At 43.6% G+C, this 19,539-nt stretch overlaps 1 protein-coding gene across 2 annotated transcripts in view; it reads left to right on the plus strand.

Moving 5' to 3' along the window:
- Nucleotides 1-19,539, plus strand: part of galnt7 (UDP-N-acetyl-alpha-D-galactosamine: polypeptide N-acetylgalactosaminyltransferase 7) — a 174,346-nt gene that overhangs the window by 150,857 nt on the left and 3,950 nt on the right. The window contains exons 6-10 of one of the 2 annotated variants that reach the window (XM_085977628.1): nt 1,260-1,442; nt 6,750-6,867; nt 7,277-7,399; nt 13,871-14,089; nt 17,649-17,747. In XM_085977628.1, the coding sequence (XP_085833754.1) occupies nt 1,260-1,442; nt 6,750-6,867; nt 7,277-7,399; nt 13,871-14,089; nt 17,649-17,747 (742 nt within the window). Of the gene's footprint in view, nt 1-895; nt 1,079-1,259; nt 1,443-6,749; nt 6,868-7,276; nt 7,400-13,870; nt 14,090-17,648; nt 17,748-19,539 lie in introns of both variants that reach the window. The other variant, XM_085977558.1, reaches the window with a different exon arrangement.

A 19,539-nucleotide genomic window follows, 5' to 3' on the forward strand; every position in this document is an offset into this window, starting at 1 on the left:
AAAGCTCGGTTATTCATGAAAACTCAAGTTGAGAATGCACTTCTGACTGGATGATGCTGGGTTACTGTTAATCATCTGTATTTGTTGTTGAGATAAGCTAACAATAATTTTTCATTGGGCTGTACTGCAATACAGTCCTTAGTTATAGTAGAAGATGTTTTGATTTGCTACAAACCCTAAGTATTGTGCATCAAATTGCTCTTTAAGTGTAAGAAATCCTGTTAATCGCAATGTGCCCCTCAGCTAACTTGAGTCACTCAAATGAACATTATTTTTTCAAGTGTCAGTTTACGTGCCTATTTTGAAAGAATTGCTGTCTGTATGTGTGTGATATATTCTGAAAAGCTGCAATGCAAATAATGAGTCATAAAATGTGTATCCAGGGTATATTTTTTCAACAAGACTAATTAATATCTGATCCAAGACACACACATACAGGCTACCAGTGGGTAGGACCCCTAATGGCTTAATCAATAAATGCACCACTGAGCCAAGCAGATCTGGAGGACACAGGTTCCATCTCCTGGTCTTTGCTGAGTTAGCAGATCTCAGCTGGGATGCTAGAACTGTCCCCTTTGAAACACCAGCAACATTGCTGCACTTAAATATTATGATGTAAAAGTAGCCTGGCTGAATGATGCAGCGTGACTCCAGACAAAAGCAACTTTAAGTTATTAAAAACACGCTACTGGTTCCATGTGCCTAATCCCGAACACCTAATGCAGTAAAATTAATGGTAAAACTGCATTTTTTTTGTTTTTGTTAAATGCTACCAGTAGTTCAGTTTGCTCAGGCTTTGTTACGCTTTGTTTGCAGCTAATTGTCAAATGTGAAGGTTCAAATTGGTAACCACCTATTTTTTGGTATCTATTGTGTTCTTGAATGTTTGTTTCAGAACTACATGTACAGTTCCCCTTATAGATTACATAGATGGCAATGACTTTACCATTGAACCACAGCAAGGTGGGGATGAGGATGGTTTTGCCAGAGGGGCCTGGGATTGGAGCTTACTGTGGAAGCGTATACCATTAAACAGTCGTGAAAAGGCCAGAAGAAAGCATAAAACTGAGCCTTATCGGTAATCGCAGTTGAATTTATTTATTGTTCCGATTGTCAACATATCTCTAAGTCCTATAATCTCTCCATTTTTCCCATGTACCCTGCTGCATCCCTCACCCTAATTCCAATAATATGTTGACGCATGGATCCTTGCACCTACCCCCTTCCTGCCTCCACCAACGATATTGCCAATGCTGCAGAACCACATGTACTGTGCCACTCATAGATGCCATAAACGGAAATACTTACGAGATATCGCCACAAGGGGGTGGTGACGAAGATGGTTTTGCTAGAGGAGCATGGGATTGGAGCATGCTGTGGAAGCGTGTCCCTCTGTCCAAGCGGGAGAAGGAAAGGAGAAAACATAAAACTGAGCCATATTGGTAATCATTAGAACATTTGATAATTGCCACTACTTACTAAAAAAAAAAAATCTGCGCTCTAGTTCTGTATCCAGCTAATGTCCATTTGTGCTTTTGTTCTTGATTTTTATATGTTAGATATTTCTTCTCTCCTTTACCTGAAAAATAATGTTCACAATGAACTGAACAGGCTGCACTCACATATGTTGCCAAGATCTTTCGAGCTAATCTAAACATGAGAACCTTTGCTTTTTTTTTTAACTTTAAAAAAAAAACTTTTAAATCATTTAAGCCATGAATTGCTTGTTGCCAAGTAGGGATCGACCAATAGTTTTGTCAACTTCTGTGTGGAGACTGTACCAGAAATACTACAAACCAGAGGAAGTTCCAGTTTAGCACATAATGCAATCGCTGAAATACCGCTCCTACTTACACTCTGAGCTGGTATTCATTGCGGAGGGAGTGTCCTGAACCCGCACAGTTGGCTGCAATCGCCTTAACTTTTTTTCCAGTAGTACAACTGGTGGAAATAGCGCGGCATGGAATGTATTAAGGGAATTAAACGCTTCTGTCAAAATGTGCAGAGATAAATGTCTTGGAAGAAGATGGGTTTCAAAAGGGAAAAAGTTGAGAGGTCGTTTTGTATTTTCCACTGAGGACAATTTTACCTCTGTACATATGAACTTTACAATAACCTCACACTGCCACGTATTTTCCTTCACACACACCAGATCTTGGCATCCAGTGTGGATTTAAGCCACTCCCTTTATTACATGTACACATGAGTGAGCGCCTTTAGGTAAGTAAACAAAGGGCTTCTATTATTTCTCCATTTCTAAAACCTGAGAAGAAATCAGGTGGAAAATCGGTTTGAATTACAGTAGTGTAAAATTACACACAGCACTTGAGCTAAGAGCACAGCTTTTAACCCCTTCCTGAATCAGTGAGAAGCCATCAGTTCCCACACCCAAGCCTGTTGTTTCAGTTAGAAATACTGTGCAATAGTGGTGCTAGCCCAACGGCGTTCATTTACCATGAAATCAGCCGTCACTTTTCATGAGTCTTATTTTGACGCCATTAAAATGCAGCTCCATGTGAATAATTAGAATGGATTAGAAAACTAGTGGAGAAAATTAACAGGCACGTTATTAGCTACAGTGTGGATCTCATCGTTTTGGGCGCTAGGAAACAGAGGGTCTTTGTAAATGAGAAGTAGGGGTTTGGACGAGTGGGCTCCTGCAGGGTTTGCTGTTGGGCCTAGTATCGGTCAACAGTTTCATAAATGACCAGGAAAAGGATGTCGGTGGCTTCATCTCAAAGTTTGCAGATAATGCCACAATACCAGGGTGGTTAACATGATGAAAGACGGAGACAAGCTACCGGGGAATTGGACTGTTGGGAAAGATGGGTGGCTAATTAGCAAATGCCGTTCAATGTTAATAAGTTATGCACTTAGGGATACAAAATCAGCAGAGGGGTTATAGGATTAATGGAAAAATAGTGACCATAACAAATCAGGAAAGAGCTCTAAGTTATAGTAGATGGATCCCACCCTCAAGACATCAAGACAAGGTCTGGCTGTTGTCGAGAAGGCAATGGGATGTTTTATATTAAAAGAGGAATAGAGTTATAGCTTGTAGGAGGTTATTCTGCCACTGTACAGAGTATTGGTCAGATTGCATCTTGAGTATTGTACACGGTTCTTGAACCTTCACTACAGAAAGGATGTAACCAAGCTCAGCGTGTGCAGAAAACAACTATGAGACTGACTGGGGACTAGAGAATAAGATGTTTGAGGATGCACTCACAGAACTTGGATTCTTTTGGTTGGAGAGCAGAGGACTGAGGAGGGATATGATTGAGGTATCCAAATTAATGAGGCACAGGGATGTAGAGGATAAGCCAGGGACGATTCGAGTTGCTGCAGCATAGCAGAACAAAGAGACACGAGTATAAGTTGAAAAGGGGAGGATTCGGGCAGGACACAAGAAAGCATTACTTTACTGAAGAGTGGACAGTTTTTGGGTTAGCTCACCAAAGGAGGTTGTAGCGGACTTAGATCTTTTCATACGTCAAATTAGACAAATATCTTGAAGAGAAGCACCTAGACAGCAAGACGCCAGTCTAGTTCTGGCCTTTAGATTTTCTATGTTGGACAATCCTAACTTTGGCTTGTATTTTTATGGCCATCTCGGACCATCCAGAAATTCGTATTTTTATGAGGTTGCTGTTTCCAATTCCTTTGGTTGTATTATTGAATGTACAGTATCCATTACAGCCTGGTGCAGATGCAGTACTAAACTGTGAGTCACCATGAGGAAGTAGTGTTGTTTGTTGCTATGCTCAGCATTAAATATTGGTCAATCCTTACAAAACAAACAAAGTTATATGTGATAGCGCCTGGTTTATCCTGTTGTGTGGGAAATAAGATGCACTACTAACTTTTATGTGGAAAAATAAACCATTGACTGAAGTAGCCTTGATTATGAATGGCATAGTACAAATGCCTTTAATATCTTTAGACTTCCATTGTTATGTTGGATAGAAACAAATCACTCACATCTGCCTTTCTGTATCCATTGTAGCAGGTACATTGTAAAGATTTAAAAAATAATTTAAACCCTAGCAGCTGCAATTTTGCTGTGGGATATTAGTGACTAGTTGTAATACACTGGTTAATACCTTCATTAAAATAGATAAATCTCGTCTGAATGCACTAAAGCGTTTGTTACTAATATTGCACCCCACCATGCCAACCCACAAATGATTTCGGGATTCTTTTTGCATCCTGCGGAAAGGCCTAGCTTTAGATCGTCAGTGTTGTGGCCTGACCCAGTTTATGTGAGCATGAACAGCTGAATGCGTGATTGCCGACTTTCACGGTTTTGACTGGAAATTTCTAACTATTAAAAAGTACTAATCTAGGCCAAAGAAAAATGTACTGTTACATGTAGTGCTTCCACCTCACTGTAATGCATCTTATAGTCTGCACAATATGGTCAACAACAAAAAATTAGATAACATTATAGCTCCTTGGCATTAAGTGAGTGCAGCGGGCTTTAATCTGATTCCCTGATTCTGCCTTTCTAATACCCTTAGATTTTCACTGCGCTGTTCTCGTGTAAGACATGAGATTCTCTTCCGCTCTCCCTCTCCCTGAAAAAAATCTAAGTTTGAGTCTGTGGTTCTGCTTTCCTTGTTCTGACCATCTTGGACCCACCTTACGTGAACATATTATGGTGCTCTGCAGATCTGACCAAATGAAAAGCTGTAACCATGCATGGGGTTCTGCTGCCGCATGTGTTCCCATGATTTAAGGTGTATTCTTGACATGATTCTCCTTATTTTAAAAAGAAAGCACTTCTATAAGGCTTTTTAACTTCGGATTTTTTTTCTGCATTTAAATGTGCTTTTCGTGAGCATAGATATATGAGCCTGCTTTATTTAATACTGTAAATATTATGCGGAATGTTGTGTAACCTTGGTTTGCAAATTGGCTCACATTTCGTTTTACAGCATTTAGTTGATAAATCGAAATTGTTTTTACTGTTTATAATGTCATTTTAATGAAAGGAGCAACTGGTTAAAGTGGCACAAATCAGATGTGGCCTTTTTTTTTTAGAATGTAGCACCTTTGATCTTAGTGCAGTGTTATTGTGCTGCGCTTTTCCCTGCTTTACCTAAACTAAAGTTAGTAACGAGGCCAGTTAAGCTCGCCATCCCGTTCAGCACAGTAAACGTAATGCAATAGCATATTTGAAATAAAATATTTCCAATTTCTCCAGTTGGCAGGCTTTGAATGTGAGCACAGTCGACTGTGGGTGGATTGCACTGGGTGGAATATTTGTTTTTAATTGTGGATTTTCAATGTTAAAGGAATTTATAGTCCTATGGTGCCAGTAACTTTTTACTCAGACACTTATTTCCTGCATCGACGAGGCAAGTTCTGGTGTTTTTGTAGCTACCGGGGGCCATAGTATGACTGCCTTGGCCACATTAGCTCCAGACAATTGCGTGGATTGTCATTTCCTTTAAGATTGTGACGACAGTTGAAAGAAAATGAATATTAAATGCATGTTCTACCTGTCGCCTGCCGTTTTTTTTTTTTAACTTTGGTGAAGTGGAAAAGCTGAAGTCGAACCATGTAGCGGAGGCGAAATCTGATCTGAATCCTTTAGTGGAAAGCACAAGTCTAGTTGAGTATCAATTGAAAGCAATGTAAGCTGCAAGCGTAAGTTTATATTCGATTGTTAAACAAAAGAGTATGTTATTAACTATAAGAGGAGATGGTTGGAGATATTGAAACAGCTGGTAGATAGAAAGTGTTGAAAAAAAGCCAGCAATGTTTGAAATTTATATATGGCATTCTGGGGGAGAAAGTACAAAGGCAAATGGGATAAAGGTTTCAGTAGAGTTAGAATCACAGATGTGGAGCAAGACCAATTGCAAACAGGTCCAGATTTGTAGTCAGGATTAAAGTAAATGGGTAACCATACCAAGACAAAGCACAGGGACTTGCCTGTTCTCAAATCAGCAGCATGTAGTCCCATTGCATATATAGTCTACAGATCTAACAAGATATGTATTGTCAATGGGGGGAGGGGGATGGAAGGACAAGATAAAGGTAAAGGTAATTCTTCCTGTTAAGACGGATCACAGGTTCTGGATTAGACTCTTGCATTACTTTGCTTGCTTGCTTTTAAACCTTGAGTTGGAGTTGTATTTCCGAGTACATAGAGGTTGTACGTAATTAATTAAAAAGCAGAAAAACTGCAAATGCTGGCAATCTGAAACAAAAACCGAAAATGCTGGAGACACTCGGCAAGGGTTACACTTGAAGCACTAACTTGCCTGTTTTTTCCACAGATGCTGAGTGTTTCCAGCATTTTCCATGTTTTATTTTCTGTGTAGCTAAGTTGCATTACCCTTTTTCAGGGCCTTTTGTTTTGGGCCTTTGCTGAAATCTTCCAAATGTGTTTATTTGATTCTACACATTTTATTCTCCTTGTGTTACTTAAAAGTTATTAAAATGTTGCTACATTGCTGTACTTAATGATGGTTCCTAACCCTCAAAGCCTGGCCTGCTGAGTTTTTCCAGCGTTTTCCGTTGTTATTTTAGTATCTCTAGATCAACAGTTGGCTGGATCTTAATTTAGGAAATTGACCTGAAATTGGTGTATTCCTCTTTGGAAAAGGGCACTGCAGCTTAAAATTAGTTTTATCGGGATTTAAAACTTGCAATTCAGAAACGATTATGTGCAGAAAGAGTACAACAACTTTTGGAAACTTCTAATTTGCTATCTATTTGTCCAATAATGACTTTCCCAGGTCCCCAGCTATGGCTGGGGGGTTGTTCGCTATTGAACGAGATTACTTCTTTGAACTGGGGCTGTATGATCCTGGCCTTCAAATCTGGGGAGGTGAAAACTTCGAGATATCATATAAGGTAATGTACAGAGAATTATGATAATGTTTGAGGTATTGTCCTTAAATTCATAACCCAATTACTGATGTAAGGGCACCATTACCACTGGAACATCATTGGCCGGCCGGGCTCGTCAATGTTGACACAATCCACAATGACATCACTTGTGTCAGGAAATGCTATAGCCCGACAACAAAGTAAAATTTTGTACCAGCACAGTTTTATTATTGTGAGTGCTAAACAATTTATGAAAAGTTTTACTTTTAGGGATTGTAGTTCTAATCTGAAAATATCATCTGGGTGATTTACCTTTTTGAAGGTGCAGAATCAATGCATGTGATATAATTGTTGAGGAAAGTTGTCGAGGATTTTTATCCCTGCACGACAAATGGTTGTTTTTTTCTCTCTCTCTTGTTCTACGCCTCTCTAGATATGGCAGTGCGGAGGAAAATTGCTCTTTGTACCTTGCTCTCGTGTTGGACATATTTATCGTCTACACGGATGGGCAGGGAACCCACCACCTGCTCATGTTGGGTCATCCCCGACATTAAAGGTAGGTACCCGTCCAATTACCCAACTTTAGTCATGTCCCTGAATGACTTTTATAAATAATATTAAATGGAAATGTGAAGGCCTCTGTTTGCAATATGGCAAGGATCTCAATAATTTAATGTCCAGCTTTCTCTTCGACTTCCTTTCTATGCATCTATCTTGCATATGAGTATTATAACATTTATTATATATAGATGTAGTTACAGTAATTGTCAGTTGTGCTTCTGTGCTACTTCTTCAAATCTTTGATAACATTTATTGTCTATTCTGACCTTTTTGCCATTTTCTATCTCTTCCCCCCCACCCCCCCAGTACAAAAGGATCTAGATGGATTGGTGGACTGACTGCCAAGTGGTTTTGAATGTGGTCAAGTGCAAGATAATGAGACTACAGGAAAGGAATAAATAGTGAGAATATAAACTAAATGGCTCTAGGCTACAGGGCGCAACACAGAAGAGGGATCTGATCCAAAGAACGAGGGCACAGGGAACTACCCCTGTCCGTGAATGGATGGCGGTGATCGGGAAGAGTTGGGTAGAGGTCGGCGGCGATTGGGGAAGGTTGAGACCGAGATCAGGGTGGGTTGTGGCCGGGATCGGGTGGGGGGGGGGTGCGTGGGGTGGCAGCAGTGATCGAGGGATGCTGATGGCCGGCAGTAGCTGGCGTGGTTTGAATGTGGAGCTGGTAACAACACTCCTGCTCCTCCTGGCTTCACATTCCGGTAAGCATATTTTAACCATCTACCTTGTTGGTTGCAAGCAGCAGCAGCCCTTTAAGGACCGTCTGTTAGGCTGCATGTAGACCTAGTTTTTCTGAATGCAGACGGCCCAGTGCCAACTATGTTCAGGGCTACTCAGTATTACAGTGGGGGCCTCAGTGTTGTGCCCATTATTTGAATATGCAAAGGGCCTAATTTTGTCTCAAGCGTGGCCTTGGATGCCTTTTTTTTGCCTACACCAATATACGCATTTCAGGCTCAGTACAAGCTTACATTCCTGCCCACCATATGGGAGGTTTCGGCGCTCAGACAGCACCCACAAAACAGGCACAGTGCCAACCACCTTTTAGGCCAATTACTTTACACAGAGGGTGGTGATCGTGTGGAATGGACTGCCCAAGGAGGCAAAGATTGTAGAAACATTTAAGGGAGAATTGGCTAAATATTTGAGGGACTGAACCATTGAGACCAGACAGCCAGATTGCAGAGCCTTTTTTGGCTCTATATTTTCCAATGTTCCTCATTGGCTCCCCCGAGATAGCAGCGCTCCTCCAATTCCGGCCTCTTGTGCATCCCCGATTTTAATCGCTCCACCATTGGCGGCCCTGCCTTCAGCTGCCTGGGCCCTAGGCTTTGGAATTCCCTCCCTAAACCTCTCCAACTCTCTACCTCTCTCTCTTCCTTCAAGACACTCCTTAAAACCTACCTCTTTAACCAAGCCTTTGGTCACCTGTCCTAATATCTGCTTATGTGCCAAACTTTGTTTGATAACGCTCCTGTAAAGCACCTTGGGATGTTTTACTACATTAAAGTCGCAATATGAATGCAAGTTGTTGTTGTTGTTAGTTAAGTGTTTCTGTCTTGGTTGTTTCCTGTGTTTATTGCATATTCATTCAATAATCATGTTACAGAAAGTCTTTCTTCTCCAATTTTAATCTTTCCCTCAGTCGCGTTTCACCAAAAAAATTGTAATCATCACAGTTTACTTGCCCTTCCCATTATGTACCCCTGAAAATAAAATTTACCACAGAACCAAATTTTAAAAAGTCACAAACTTGGCACCAGAAACACTCTTTCTCCCCGCCACCCCTCCACTTTCCACGAGTAACAGCACAGCTGCCTCTGGACATCCTGGGTCGTGCGTACACCTACTTTTCACCCAATTTCCTAAATTCACAATCTGCACCCCCACCAAATGACTCCCCGCGGGCGCCTTTTAACATGAGCCCAAGACCTGGCCTGAAGTCCGCGGGACAGCAGAGCCACTCACACAAAGCCAGTGGGCTGCGGCTCGCCAGTTTTCGGAGGGCGGGGAATCTGCTGACTCCTATGTTGAGCTGCCCGGCAGTTTTGGGCCTGGGAGTGGGGGGGGAGGAGCCAGTGACACAGATGGGCAATTATGTAGTGCCCACCTAAAAATTGCATCAGGTGGGCCTTCAGTAACCACAGAGCAGTGGAGGTTAACCCACCACCCCCCCCCCCCAATCCCCAATTTTCCTCTGCTGACTGCCCATTTCTCATGAGAGAAACAGCCGTCCCCTGCCCCGTGTTCAGAGAGCTAATGTAAAAGCCCTGATGTAAATACGCGCCTGTCTTGGGAGCCATTGAGCAGTGCCTCCTTTTGCTCTCTGGGATCATTGTTCAGTGATCCGCTCACTAGGTAGTGCTTCACGATGACATGCAAGCCTTGATCCTAACCAACGGTTCCACCACAGACCCAATTCACGTACAAACCGGGGTCAAGCAAGGCTGTGTCATCGCACCAACGCTCTTCTCGATCTTCCTTGCTGCAATGCTCCATCTCACCCTCAGTAAGCTCCCCACTGGAGTGGAGCTAATTTACAGAACAAACAGGAAACTGTTCAACCTCCGTCGCCTCCAGTCCAGATCCAAGGTCGTCCCATCCTCTGTTGTCGAATTACAGTATGCAGACGACGCTTGCGTCTGCGCTCACTCGGGGGTCGAACTCCAAACCATCGTCAACACCTTCACCGAAGCATATGAGAGCATGGGCCTTACACTAAACATCCGTAAGACAAAGGTCCTCTACCAACCTGCCCCCGCCACACAGTACTGCCCCCCGATTATCAAAATCCACGACAAGGCCTTGGACAACGTGGACCACTTTCCATACCTCGGGAGCCTACTGTCAACAAGGGCAGACATCGACGACGAAGTCCAACGCCGCCTTCGGTGTGCCAGTGCAGCCTTCAGTCGCTGAGGAAAAGAGTGTTTGAAGACCAGGACCTCAAACCCGGCACTAAGCTCATGGTCTACAGAGCAGCAGTGATACCCGCCCTGCTGTATGCCTCCGAGACATGGACCATGTACAGCAGGCACCTCAAAGCACTGGAGAGGTGCCACCAATGCTACCTCCGCAAGGTCCTGGAAATCCATTGGCAGGATAGGCGCGCCAACGTCAGTGTTCTTGCTCAGGCCAACATCCCCAGCATCGAAGTTTTGACCACGCTCAGTCAGCTCCGATGGACGGGTCACATTGTCCGCATGCCCAATACGAGACTCCCAAAACAAGCGCTCTACTCGGAGCTCGGCACGGCAAGAGAGCCCCAGGTGGGCAGAGGAAATGCTTCAAGGACACCCTCAAAGCCTCCTTGAAAAAGTGTAACATCCCCACCGACACCTGGGAGTCCCTGGCCCAAGACCCCACAAAGTGCAGGAGAAGCATCCGGGAAGGCGCCGAACACCTCGAGTCTCTTTGCCAGGAGCAAGCAGAAGCCAAGCAGAAGGAGCGCACGACAACCGAAGCACCCCACCCACCCGCCCCTTCAACCACCGTCTGCCCCACCTGTGACAGAGACTGTAGGTCCCGCATTGGACTCATCAGTCACCTGAGAACTCATTTTTAATGTGGAAACAAGTCATCCTCGGTTCCGAGGGACTGCCTAAGAAGAGAAGAGAAAGAAAAATGGCAAAGTGACAAAAAAATATAAGATAAGGGAGAAAGTAGTACAAGAGCATCAAGGGGGGTAAAGAAGATGCAATCAAGAATAAGATAAAACAGAAGGGTAAGAAAGGGGAGGATAAAGGGAAAGTGATTAGAATTGATGAAATAAAGAAGCACAGAGAGCGAAAGGGAAGTGGGAGAAAGAGAAACCGAAATGAAGGAGGTACAAAAGAGAAAAACAGACTCTGTCCCCCAATGAATAAACTCCTAACTTAATTTTGAAAATGAGCCGGAGGAGACAGAAAGATGAGAGCAGCTACCTGAAAATGAAAGCAGTTGAGTGGTGAGGCATAAATGATGGGCGTATGATGGAGAGGGCGAGAAGTTTCTTCATTACGTGGGCAGTGGGGACATGGAAGATAATCAAGGGTGAGAGAGAGAAAATTAGGGATATGAGGAGGAGAGACTGGGATTGAATGTACAGAATGACCAGAATTAGAGAACAGCTGTGAAACCAGAGGAGGAGAAAATACTACAGAAACCGTGAAAGAAAATACAGAAATAAGTTTAAAATATTACAAAAAACAGCCTCGAGAAAGAATAATTATTAGATAGAAAATACAGCAATCGCTTATTGTTTGACTAGAGTATATTAGATAAAGTTGTGTTGCAGAACTTAGATATCTTGTGTTCCATTTTTATTAATAAAATGAATAGTTTTGGGCTTATTTTAATGACCTGTGAAGTACAAACATCTGGAAGATCTGGCAGCACTGATTTCAACAATGCTGCACATTGGTCAATCTTAACCCTGCCTTTTAGAAATTGTGCCGACTGTCTCTGATTAATTCCCGCGTCTCCAAAGTGCCTGGTAATCGCTGGCGGCTTGTGACCTTTTTGACAGGTGAGGCACAACCGTACTTGCCTAACCAAGCCAGCTGTGTTACCATGGCAACAGGTCCTTCCTGTGGAATCCCACCACCAACCTTACAATCTGTATATATTTTTCTAGCTGCGTTGTTCAGTGGTTGTTTTTCTTTTAAACATTTATATCCAAGATTGGATTTTATTTTATTCTTTTAAAAAAAGCAACTAAAACTTGGTAGAAAAAAAAACTGAGTATCACCAGACTGTTTTGCTAAATTTGGTGGCCTGGAGTTATCTAAAGTACAATGTGACTGACGTAAGAAAACTACTCGGCACTTGGTCTAAGCGTTAAACAAAGCTTTAATCAACTGTTTTACAACATGGAGGTCTAGTTGTGTCCTTCACTTGTTCCGGTTAAGAATGTCCTGTGCAAGCTGGGCCCGTGCCCGAGTATTTATACTCTCCCTGGACAGCGCCACCCGTAGGCCGCTCAGTATTATTTCATAAGTCTTTCTTTCATGAATGACTGATTCATGTCAGTGACTATTACAGGTCAGTGGTAATTTTTTTTCAAATTCCTGAAGTTGGATGGTGTATAAAATATCACAACAGCTTACATTCACATCACGGGCTCCATCCCGTTCACCCAGAGCTTGAGCTGCTGTTGACAGTGAAGTCGACGCCCCCACTCGCGTGCGCGAGCGCAACGACAGCAACTCGCATTTACACAGCGCCTTTAACGTAGTAAAACGTCCCAAGGCGCTTCACGGGGAGCGTTGCAAAACAAAATTTGATACCAAGCCACATAAGGAGATATTTAGGACAGGTTGACCAAAAGCCTGGTCAATGAGGTAGGTTTTAAGAAGCGTCTTAAAGGAGGAGCGAGTGGTAGAGAGGCGGAGAGGTTTAGGGAAGGGATTCCAGAGTTTGGGGCCCGAGCAGCTGAAGGCACGGCCGCCATTGGTGGAGTGAAGGAAATCAGGGATGCACAAGAGGCCAGAATTGGAGGAATGCAGAGATCTGAGAGGGTTGTAGGGCTGGAGGAGGTTACAGAGATAGGGAGGGGCAATTCTAAGTCAGGCAGTGCCTCACCTGACGAGGCTCCTTTGCTAGTAATTTCATCCTGTACTGTTGATTCTACTAGTACACCAACAATGAAGTAAGACTAACTGAGCTACAAATTCCTGCCTTCTCTCCCTTTTTATTGAAGAGAATGTTCACATTTGCCGTCCCAGAGTACTCGCAGTATTTTCCTTTCCAAGGTTATAGTTCGAGCTCCTGCTATTTCTTCCCTAGCGTCTTTCAGGATGCTAAACCAATGATGTGTTTACCTTAAGTTTGGACAACTTATTTAGTACCATCATTCTTTGAACAGCAACCTGCGGTAATAAATCTACACCCACCTCCGATGGCAACAAATTTAACCCATTATGGTGAATGGATGGAATCAGCAGACAAGTATAAAGTACACCTAACATTCTCTCAAATATTTGCTCATGGTTTGGGTGCTGAATTTCTGATGCTTCCTTTTAGAATCAACTATCTAAAAGTATTGGATTGGAAGGCCACTCTGCTTCGAACATTGCTATTGGTTAGATGGGTCATCATGAGCTAGCTACCGACTCATGGGGTGGGGACCGCCATCTTCAATTACAAGCCAAAGTTGCCTTGGAATTTAATTTTGCTCAGGAATTCAGTCTTTCATTCTACAGTCTGTGGTCTGAAAGAGAATACTAGTTCCACCACATGGTAATATAGAGCTTCTCTCTCTCACAACTGAGCACTGGTGTTTCCGTCTCCAATGTTATCTCATGAAGTCTAAATTTTCATAATGTGGTTTCCATTTTTCATAATGGCGCAACTTTTAAGCTGAGTTATTTTGCCTCCTGTTGGTTCGATTTCAGATGTGTGCAAGTTGTTTTCCCCCTTTTGGATCTCGTGTGCTAGTCATGAAATTATTTTATCGACGTTATTTTTTACAGAATTATGTTCGCGTTGTAGAAGTCTGGTGGGATGAATACGCCGACTATTTTTATGCAAGTCGTCCAGAAACAAAAGCCATGGCTTATGGCGATATATCTGAGCTGAAGAAGTTTCGTGAGGAACACCACTGCAAGAGTTTTAAATGGTTCATGGAAGAAGTAGCCTACGACATTCCAGTCAATTACCCACTACCAGCTAAAAATTTAGAATGGGGAGAGGTAAAATGATTAGTTTTGTATTCACATTAGATTAAATGATGGATTTTTATTCCAGCAATTGTTGGGCAATATTCCCCAAAACTTTAGCACACTCAGAAAAAAGTCACTGCTGCCTACAACTTTATTGAGACAGTGCAGATTTGTTACGTGATTGGCTGCAGTACCAGCACTGGTACAGAATTGACGGTGTTGCTGTACATTGAGATTCAAAGTGAAGATGCCAGATTTGATCTGCAGGAACAGTCTAGGCCAGGGCACCAGTCTTAGTGCTTTAATCGGTCTCTGACAATTCTCTCAGGAAATGATAAGCATGCTGGGAGTGGGCCAGCAGTTGAGGACATGATTGGATTGGCTATGAAGCTGAAAAAGGGGGCGTATGACAGATGTCAGATTGAGAATACAAGTGAGAACCAGGCTGAATATAGAAGGTTCAGAGGGGAAGTGAAAAAGGAAATAAGAGGGGAAAAGAGAGAGTATGAGAATAGATTGGCAGCGAACATAAAAGGGAATCCAAAAGTCTTCTATAGGCATATAAATAGTAAACGGGTAGTAAGAGGAGGGGTGGGACCAAAATGGAGACCTACGCATGAAGGCAGAGGGCATGGCTGAGGTACTAAATGAATACTTTGCATCTGTCTTTATTTACCAAGGAAGAAGCTGCTGCCAAAGTCATAGTGAAAGAGGAGGCAGTTGAGATACTGGATGGGATAGAAATTGATAAAGAGGAGGTACTAGAAAGGCTGGCTGTACTTAAAGTAGATAAGTCACCAGGACCGGATAGGATGCATCCTAGGATCCTGAGGGAAGTAAAGGTGGAATTTGCAGAGGTACTGGCCATAATCTTCCAATTCTCCTTGGATACAGGGGTGGTGCCAGAGGACTGGAGAATTGCAAATGTTACACCCTTGTTCAAAAAAGGGTGCAAGGATAAACCCAGCAACTACAGGCCAGTCAGTTTAACCTCGGTGGTGAGGAAGCTTTTGGAAACGATAATCCGGGACAAAATTAACAGTCACTTGGACAAGTGTGTATTAAGGAAAGCCAGCACGGATTTGTTAAAGGCAAATCATGTTTAAATAACATGATTGAGTTTTTTGATGAGGGCAATGTGGTTGATGTGGTGTACATGGACTTCCAAAAGGTGTTTGATAAAGTGCCACTGTCCCTTTTATTCCATGCCAGCAAAGTTTAAGCCCATGGAATAAAAGGGACAGTGGCAGCATGGATACGAAATTGGCTAAGTGACAGGAAACAGTAGTGGTGAACGGTTGTTTATCGGACTGGAGGAAGGTATACAATGGTGTTCCCCAGGGGTCAGTTCTAGGACCACTGCTTTTCTTGATATATATTAATGACTTAGACTTGGGTGTACAGGGCACAATTTCAAAATTTGCAGATGACACAAAACTTGGACGTATAGTGAACAGTGAGGAGGATAGTGATAGACTTCAAGAGGACATAGACAGGCTGGTGAAATGGGCGGACACCTGGCAGATGAAATTTAATACAGAAAAGTGCGAAGTGATACATTTTGGTAGGAAGAACGAAGAGAGGCAATATAAACTAAAGGATACAATTCTGAAGGGGGTGCATGAACAGAGACACCTGGGGGTATATATGCACAAATCATTGAAGGTGGCAGGGCAGGTTGAGAAAGTAGTTAAAAAAGCTTACGGGATCCTGGACTTCATAAATAGAGGCATAGGGCTCGATTTTCCAAGCCCCGAGGAGGCGGGTTTGGAGGCTGGAGTGGTGGGAAAATTGCAGAATCGGGGGGCAGGAACCCATCCCGCCCCCGTGCCAATGTCCCAGGAGGCGGGTACCCGACCTGTGCTGGGAGCCACCTCCCCGAGGCGGGAAGGGGATTAGTGCCAATTAACTGCCTGTTAACAGATAGTTAACAGGCAGTTTTTTGCCTAATCCCTATTTTTAGCCCTGAAGTGTGGGCTATCTGACGGCTCTGAACCACGCCAAGTTAGCGAGGCGGACCGTCAGGTTGGAGGGGTTGAGATGTCCGTTGTGCAGGTGAGCAATGGGTGCATGTGTGCAGAGGTAAGTGTCTGAGGTAAGTGTAAAGTGTTTTAATAAGTTTTACTTACCTTTACTTTCTCCTGCAGGTTTCCTTCCTTCAGTTCTCGGGAGTCCCTCAGTTCACCGGCACAGAAAGCAGAATGGCCGCTGAACTGTCAAAAGCTGCAGCCTCTGCTTTCTGGTCTGGAGAGCTCCCTAACTGAGTCTGAGTAGAAGGACTCAAGTTAGAAGACAGATTGTCAGTGATTGACAACTTCACAGAGCTGTCAAACGCTGATTTTTCATGTCAAAAGCTCTTGACAGATGAAATGTCAATTACTGACGTCACCAGTAACCAGGTGTCCCTTAATTGGCCTGGTGAGCCCGCTGGGCGGGCTTAACAAGGTCAATCAAGGGAAAATAGCTTGGGTTGGCCACAAGTCGATGGAGGCGGGACTACAACCCAAAAAGTGGGAGTCCCGCCTCCAAAAGCTCCCCATTGACAAAATCCAGCCCATAGAGTACAAAAGCAAGGAAGTTATGATGAACCTTAATAAAACATAGGTTCGGCCTCAACTGGAGTATTGTATCCAATTCTGGGCACCGCACTTTAGGAAGGATGTGAAGGTCTTAAAGAGGGTGCAGAAAAGATTTACAAGAATGGTTCCAGGGATGAGGGACTTCAGTTACATGGATAGACTGGAGAAGCTGGGGTTGTTCTCCATAGAGCAGAGAAGGTTGAGAGGAGATTTGATAGAGGTATTCAAAATCGTGAGGGGTCTAGACAGAGTAGATGGCGAAAAACTGTTCCCATTGGCGGAAGGGTCGAAAACCAGAGGACACAGATTTAAGGTGATTAGCAGAAGAACCAAAGGCAACATGAGGAAAAACTTTTTTACACAGCGAGTGGTTAGGATCTGGAATGCACAGCCTGAAAGGGTGGTGGAGGCAGATCAAATCATGGCTTTCAAAAGGGAATTGAATAAGTACCTGAAGGAAAAACATTTGCAGGGCTACGGGGAAAGGGCGGGGGAGTGAGACTAGCTGAAATGCTCTTGCAGAGAGCCGGCACGGGCCGAATGGCCTCCATCTGTGCTGTAACCATTCTATGATTCTATAATGATACCTATGATCAAACAACCTGCCTGCATTCACCCTGTAGACTTTCATGTGAATAATGGCTATTTATGTAAGATTCTTGGAGGCAACTGGGACCATATCCCAGTATGAGTTTGCCACCTTCAGGATCAAGAGAGGGAGGGTTTGGGGAGAAAATTGGGAGGGGGAGGAGAGAATCTGTGCTGTGAATCTCTGACCTTGCAGCCCAGATCTTCATTGAGGACTAGAAATGAGAGTTTTTAACGATGATATAGAATCTTAGTAAATAACCCCAAATTGTACCGGTTCCAAAATATGAAACAATATTTAGTAACGTTTGCTCAAACACTCAAGCATAAGGCAATATTGTAGGGCCTTATTCTAGAGCTAGTTCAATGATTGCATGCCATTTACTGCACCAGCTTCATGGACCTTTCACCTTTCATTTCAGATCAGGGGATATGAATCTGATTACTGCATAGACAGCATGGGCCATACGAACGGTGGGTTTGTCGAGCTGGGGCCTTGCCACAGAATGGGAGGAAACCAGGTAACCCTCTTGCCAATTTTACAGCGACAAGTAAAAGGAAATGAATTTCAGCATAACCAATACATCGTGCATAAATAAGTAAGAAGCCCATAAGTTTAGGAAAAGATAGGTCAGAACTGGTCATTTTGGCACTTGCCTTTGCTTGAGATTTAATCAGCCAAGGCGGTCCGTGAATGCATGAGAAACACTGTTCAACTTGCGAGATGATTTTCACGATTCTAGTTAGTTAAATGCGGGTGGATCATGAGTCACTTAGCCATTGTTCTCTCGACATATGACACACTGTTTTCTCTCCCTTTTTTTAAAAAAAGAGGTGGGAGATCACCCAACTCTTGAATCGTTAAAAAATCTCCAGTTAAATGAAAGGTTCCGTGTAAAATTTTGGTTTTGAAGCTGTAGTGACAGAAGAAAACTACTGTGATAAATATGAAAGAAACTATGAAAGTAATTATCATACTGCAATTATATAGGGCCCTGGTGAGACCACACCTGGAGTATTGTGTACAGTTTTGGTCTCCTTACCTAAGGAAGGACATACTTGCCATAGAGGGAGTGCAACGAAGGTTCACCAGACTGATTCCTGGGATGGCGGGACTGTCCTATGTGGAGAGATTGAGTAGACTAGGCCTTTATTCTTAGAGTTTAGAAGAATGAGAGGTGATCTCATTGAAACATAAAATTCTTACAGGGCTTGACAGGGTAGATGCAGGGAGGATGTTTTCCCCTGGTTGGGAAGTCTAGAACCAGGGGTCATAGTCTCAGAATAAGGGGTCGGCCATTTATGACTGAGATGAGGAGAAATTTCTTCACTCAGAGGGTGGTGAGTCTTTGGAATTCTCTACCCCAGAGGGCTGTGGAGGCTCAGTCGTTGAGTATATTCAAGACAGAGATCGATAGATTTTTGAATATCAAGGGATATGGGGATAGTGGAGATGAGGTAGAAGATCAGCCATGATCTTACTGAATGGCGGAGCAGGCTCGAAGGGCCAGATGGCCTCCTCCTGCTCCTATTTCTTATGTTACCTTATGTAAACTACAACTGAAATGGGCATTGAGAGATCACCTCCACTATATCGGTTCTAGTTTTCTTCCATGTTTGTGTGGCAGTGCCAAGTGATGCCATTCTCCCACAACCCGTTGCCTCAGTCCAACTCCCCACCCTTTCACAGATGCATGCTCTCCTCCTCCAGTCCTTTCAGTTCACCCTGACACTCTACATCCTCTTTATCCCACCCCGCAGCCCTCCCCCCACCCGCCATCCTCCATTTTAACCTTCTCCGCCTCCAACCCAGTTTAAGCTGGTACTCTTCTTCTACCCTCCTACCACTCAAGCCGGTGCTATTTTGCTCTCTGCCCCCGCCTTTCAAACTGGCATTCCGCTAACACTTAATGCTGGCAGTTTCACTTAATCCCCCACCACCCATCCCCAATTGGCATTCTCCGTTCTCCCTCACCTCAAAGCACCAGTTCCGCTTTCTTTCTCATCCCCATCTTTCTTTCTTTGCTCCATCCAATTCTCCTTCCCTGTGTCCTTCATTACCATCCATTTTCCACCCCCTTCGATTTACCCCTCCCTTCAGCGGTGCTCCTATCCGAGTCCTGCTTTGAAGTCACTCTGGTCACTGCATACTATAGGGAGGAACTTCTGTTCTCGTGAGAATTCCTGCCTACAGGATGTAGTGCCAGATATCACTTTGCAGCAGGACTCCGACAGGAATGACGCTGAGGAAGGGTGGGGGGTGAGTGGGTGGTGCCTGGTCCTTGTTGGCCACAGTGCTGATGCTCACATCCA

The sequence above is a fragment of the Somniosus microcephalus genome, chromosome 1, assembly GCF_052327205.1.
Source record: "Somniosus microcephalus isolate GS21.2 chromosome 1, FLI_Smic_1.0, whole genome shotgun sequence".
In the NCBI taxonomy this organism is placed as follows: domain Eukaryota; kingdom Metazoa; phylum Chordata; class Chondrichthyes; order Squaliformes; family Somniosidae; genus Somniosus; species Somniosus microcephalus.